At 40.0% G+C, this 5,251-nt stretch overlaps 1 protein-coding gene across 2 annotated transcripts in view; it reads left to right on the top strand.

Annotated features, from left to right (window-relative positions):
• LOC107727277 (transcription factor COE1-like) overlaps positions 1-3,870 on the top strand; it is a 139,698-nt gene extending 135,828 nt beyond the window's left edge. The window contains exons 15-17 of one of the 2 annotated variants that reach the window (XM_016537101.1): positions 2,042-2,236; positions 2,529-2,597; positions 3,800-3,870. In XM_016537101.1, the coding sequence (XP_016392587.1) occupies positions 2,042-2,236; positions 2,529-2,596 (263 nt within the window). In that variant the 3' untranslated portion in view covers position 2,597; positions 3,800-3,870. Of the gene's footprint in view, positions 1-2,041; positions 2,237-2,528; positions 2,598-3,799 lie in introns of those variants that run through there. The other variant, XM_016537102.1, reaches the window with a different exon arrangement.
• The last annotated feature ends 1,381 nt before the right edge of the window (positions 3,871-5,251 follow it).

The following is a 5,251-nucleotide window of genomic DNA, read 5'->3' as shown; positions in this document are numbered from 1 at the left end:
CGATCTATTAAATTAAAGTGCTTTGTCATGTTGGTGGTGACACCTCTCTTGCAACATGTTTAGCTATCACAGATATTATACTTAGCTTTTTTTGGCTTCTAATCGCAAATGTAGCCAAACTTTGGAGCGCTTAGATTAGCGAGCAAGGTCCTGGCAGATCGCTAGCTCCGGTCCTTACAGAGGAAGAAAAAAAAAGCACATAGGAATCGATAGGCGGAATCGAAATTTTAATTTGACAACAAATATCAGATTCCTGACCTCAAGTATCCGATTCTGGAATCGGAATCGATTTTCGACAATACTATTTTAGTCTTTCCACTTCAAAAATTCCCATTTAATTTAATGTGGTAGCTGCCCTTTCTTTGTAATTATTTGTGAAATTTACTCGCAATTTCTGAGTGAAAATTGTTTCAAAGTAAATCCTACATTTTTTTTTCAGTGTAGACCGCATGGTCCATGTATTATATTCAAAGTTATCTGAAGCCATATGATTGCTTTATGTCAGGAACAGATTGACATTTTTAATTTGAATAAAATCTTCCCTCTGCTGTAGCTTTTAGACTTGCACTTTAAGACATGTGGCAAAAGGTAATGTCAAGACATCAGACCTACTGTGACATGCTTTCATGCACTATGTTTAAATAGATGAGCGATAAAATACATTAAAAGGGTGTTTAAAATACAATATTTTGGAACTGTTGTTTTATCGGTTGAAATTTGACAGTTGACGTGTTTAATTCACATGCTCCAACAAACCCTTGTTTCCAAACAAACTTCTGTCTTTGATGCACAATCATTGCAGGAAGTCTGACAGTATGGGCCTTTAGGTCTGATAGAATTCCCACAATGCTCTGCAGTCTATATTCAACAGCTCTTTAAAAGTTCTCTCCTCCTCAGCTGCCGACGCTCTCTCTCTCTCCTTTTCACCTGACAGTGCCACCTCACTCCAGTTGTTATTTATTGAGCTAATTCTTAATTGCTCACTCGTTCCAATTAACCAGACATGAGAAAGTGAGAAAGCCAGAGAAAAAAGTATTGGGAATATTCTGAGAGTTAAAGAAAAGGAAAAGAAAGCAATCGGGAATTCGGCAATGCAACCTGCCCACTTTACTATCCTCTGATGACTCTGGTCCTCTTTACAAAAACAGGGTTTTATTGCCTCCCACAATGCTCTGCAGTCTATATTCAACAGCTCTTTAAAAGTTCTCTCCTCCTCAGCTGCCGACGCTCTCTCTCTCTCCTTTTCACCTGACAGTGCCACCTCACTCCAGTTGTTATTTATTGAGCTAATTCTTAATTGCTCACTCGTTCCAATTAACCAGACATGAGAAAGTGAGAAAGCCAGAGAAAAAAGTATTGGGAATATTCTGAGAGTTAAAGAAAAGGAAAAGAAAGCAATCGGGAATTCGGCAATGCAACCCTGCCCACTTTACTATCCTCTGATGACTCTGGTCCTCTTTACAAAAACAGGGTTTTATTGCCTCTATCAAATTTAAATTCCATTTTGGCCTGTGCAGTAAGGACTGTTAATTAAATCAATAAAGCAATTGAAGGAGCAACACTTCAATTGCACTGCTAACATCCTGCAATGTTAACAAGTAAGCTCAATAACTCCATCAGACACTTCCAGTCAATCCCCGTTAAGCTTCCAGTTTTCATCAATTGATTAGTTAAGACTTAATAAATGGGTTGTGCCTTTGTTATAAGGTTACGGCTGAATTCATTTAACAACTTGAATTTTTAAATGATGATTAAAAATGAGAACCAATATTTTGAGCATGCCACATGACTTAATGGCTTATTTGTAGTAGTCCCCCGCTTTTTGATTGGGATAAGACAACTTTTTTAGCATTAAAATGTATGTTTACGAAAAAACTGTTGTTAAAATGTTTTCTCCTGTGATTTAGATTAATTGCAACTAACCATTTCCGCCTCAAACTCTTTCACACAAGACTTTTTGTTTCCTAATTGATCTCTTCCTTCCTTGTCTTTCTGTTAAATCCAAACTGTATTTCTCAACCCGCTCTCTGCATTCCTGCAGTCGTCCCCTCCAGCCCCACTATGGCCTCCTCCACCAGCCTGCCCTCAAACTGCAGCAGCTCCTCTGGAATCTTCTCCTTCTCTCCGGCAAACATGGTTTCAGCTGTGAAACAGAAGAGCGCGTTCGCTCCTGTCGTTCGGCCCCAGTCCTCACCTCCACCTATATGCACCAGCACCAATGGGAATGGTCTCCAAGGTAACGCATAAGTCCTTCACACTCAAATTCTGCTTGGGTGGGAATTTTATGACAGTAATGCCATCATCAAACTTTGAAAACTGAAAATGCTGCAGCAATGAAAACGATGTTCAACAACATTTGAATGGTAGTGCATGTAAAATCACCAAAGACAAGTGAGGATCTGTGACATACTAGAGGCATGAATATCTAATCTTACTTTTGACCATATACTCACCCAGCATTCAGTCTGATATTAACATCTTTCTCGCCTCTTTCCCTTTCCTCTTCTTCTTCTCTCCATTGCCTTCAGATCAGTCTTTTGTCGACTCTAACAAGTACTCCACAGCCAGCGCGCTCCAGGGCCTGGCCTTCTCCTGAAGTATGTTACTCATCCATTACTCCTCCCACATCCATCCCACTGTTTCTATATCTGATCATCCATATACCAACAAATAACAGTGCTCTAGCATAATAAGAACAAGTATGCTTTTTTTTTTTTAAGGTGAAGTGTGTAGTTTGATGTTAAAATACTACAACCGCAGCTATAAGAAATTCAGTGACAAGAGAAGTGTTTGAGGGACCTGTTTGAAAACAGTCATTATTTTTGCAATTCTGTTTGAAATTACACAGCTCACCTTTAAATATTCCATGTTTCCCATATATCACACTCCAGTTTTCTGTTTCAGTACATCATGCTATATACCTGCAGAGCATGTTACATCGAAAATTGTGTTACTGTGTGTCAATTTTATGTGTGTGTGTGTGTGTGTGTGTGTGTGTGTGTGTTTGCATGCTTTTGAGGGTTCGTGTTTCACCTCCAGCGGTTCCTAGAGAATACAACTCCTCCAAAAAACAGTTCACCTCTCTTCTTTTCTTGTTTGTCAGCACTTGTTAAACTCATGTTGAGGCAGATCTGCAGTGCTAAGCATTTTCCTCGCGTTAATGTTGGCCTAACTAAAGAGAGTGAAGTTTCTGGCATGAATGATGTGATAGACCAGGGTTCCTCAAATCTTGCCCTGGAGGGCCAGTGCGCTGCAGAGTTTAGCTCCAACCCTAATCAAACTCACCTACTGTGATTTTATAATGATCTTGAAGACATTGATTAGCATGCTCAGGTGTGTTTGATTAGGGTTAGAGCTAAACTGTGCAGGAAAGTAGATCCCGTGGGCCAGATTTGAAGATCCCTGTGATAGACTAAATTCATAAGTTTTAGTGGTGTACACCAGGGCAAGCATGACCTTACAAGCCCAGAAACTGCCTTGCAAACAATTAGGAGTCAGCTGAGATGTTTAATCAAGCGCTTCACGTGTCTCGTTTTTGCCAATTTTGCATTGATGCTGAAAGATATTAGGATTTATCCCACATCTGAAGGGGCCACAGTTTGTTACGCAGATGTGGAAACAGATTTCCGAATTTAAAGAACTGCGGAAAATATGAAACAATATCCAATCTTGTAGCTGGTGCTGGCTTTGCTGTACAACTCAAACTCTTAGATGTTAATTTCATTCTCTCACACTTTCAATAATGGCATGTTTAATGGATTAAAGTGATCGAACACTCTGTGTCTTTCTCTCTTCACAGTTATCCCTGGAATGATCATTCCTCCAATGTAGGGTGCATCTGTGAGTGTGTGTGTGTTTTGTGTGCAGACGAAAAAATGAAACATGCTTTCATGCCACTGGTCTCACTTATGTGTGTGTGTGTGTGTGTGTGTGTGTGTGTTTGCATGCTTTTGAGGGTTCGTGTTTCACCTCCAGCGGTTCCTAGAGAATACAACTCCTCCAAAAAACAGTTCACCTCTCTTCTTTTCTTGTTTGTCAGCACTTGTTAAACTCATGTTGAGGCAGATCTGCAGTGCTAAGCATTTTCCTCGTGTTAATGTTGGCCTAACTAAAGAGAGTGAAGTTTCTGGCATGAATGATGTGATAGACCAGGGTTCCTCAAATCTTGCCCTGGAGGGCCAGTGCGCTGCAGAGTTTAGCTCCAACCCTAATCAAACTCACCTACTGTGATTTTATAATGATCTTGAAGACATTGATTAGCATGCTCAGGTGTGTTTGATTAGGGTTGGAGCTAAACTGTGCAGGAAAGTAGATCCCGTGGGCCAGATTTGAAGATCCCTGTGATAGACTAAATTCATAAGTTTTAGTGGTGTACACCAGGGCAAGCATGACCTTACAAGCCCAGAAACTGCCTTGCAAACAATTAGGAGTCAGCTGAGATGTTTAATCAAGCGCTTCACGTGTCTCGTTTTTGCCAATTTTGCATTGATGCTGAAAGATATTAGGATTTATCCCACATCTGAAGGGGCCACAGTTTGTTACGCAGATGTGGAAACAGATTTCCGAATTTAAAGAACTGCGGAAAATATGAAACAATATCCAATCTTGTAGCTGGTGCTGGCTTTGCTGTACAACTCAAACTCTTAGATGTTAATTTCATTCTCTCACACTTTCAATAATGGCATGTTTAATGGATTAAAGTGATCGAACACTCTGTGTCTTTCTCTCTTCACAGTTATCCCTGGAATGATCATTCCTCCAATGTAGGGTGCATCTGTGAGTGTGTGTGTGTTTTGTGTGCAGACGAAAAAATGAAACATGCTTTCATGCCACTGGTCTCACTGAGCGTGTGCAGGAAACTCCGGCGCTGGACTGACCTCGCGGTTCTGTTCTGAAGGAAACTCAGGCCCTTTTTAAACACAATCTGCTTTGCAACAAAAAGATATAGAGGAAGAACGATACGAGAAAAAATATCGAACTGAACTGTTGTACCTCCCTGTTTTGATGTTGAAATTTGTACTCACCTTCTAGACACTTTTTAAGATAAGACTACATCTACACTATAACATGAGAGGTCTATTTATTTTAAAAACGTAGTTAATGATTTGCCATCATATTTGTGTGTTTCTGTGTACACCACCCTTTTATGAAATGATACCTGACACAATATTGCAGTGGTTTCTATTTATGATTTTAGATGAAGGATTGCAGGTGATTTTTGCGCAGTAATGTCCCACTGAATTTGCTCAAT

Source organism: Sinocyclocheilus rhinocerous, unplaced genomic scaffold (genome assembly GCF_001515625.1).
Source record: "Sinocyclocheilus rhinocerous isolate Xijiao unplaced genomic scaffold, SAMN03320098_v1.1 scaffold95, whole genome shotgun sequence".
Classification (NCBI taxonomy): Eukaryota; Metazoa; Chordata; class Actinopteri; order Cypriniformes; family Cyprinidae; genus Sinocyclocheilus; species Sinocyclocheilus rhinocerous.
This window is presented reverse-complemented; position numbering and strand designations above follow the sequence as displayed.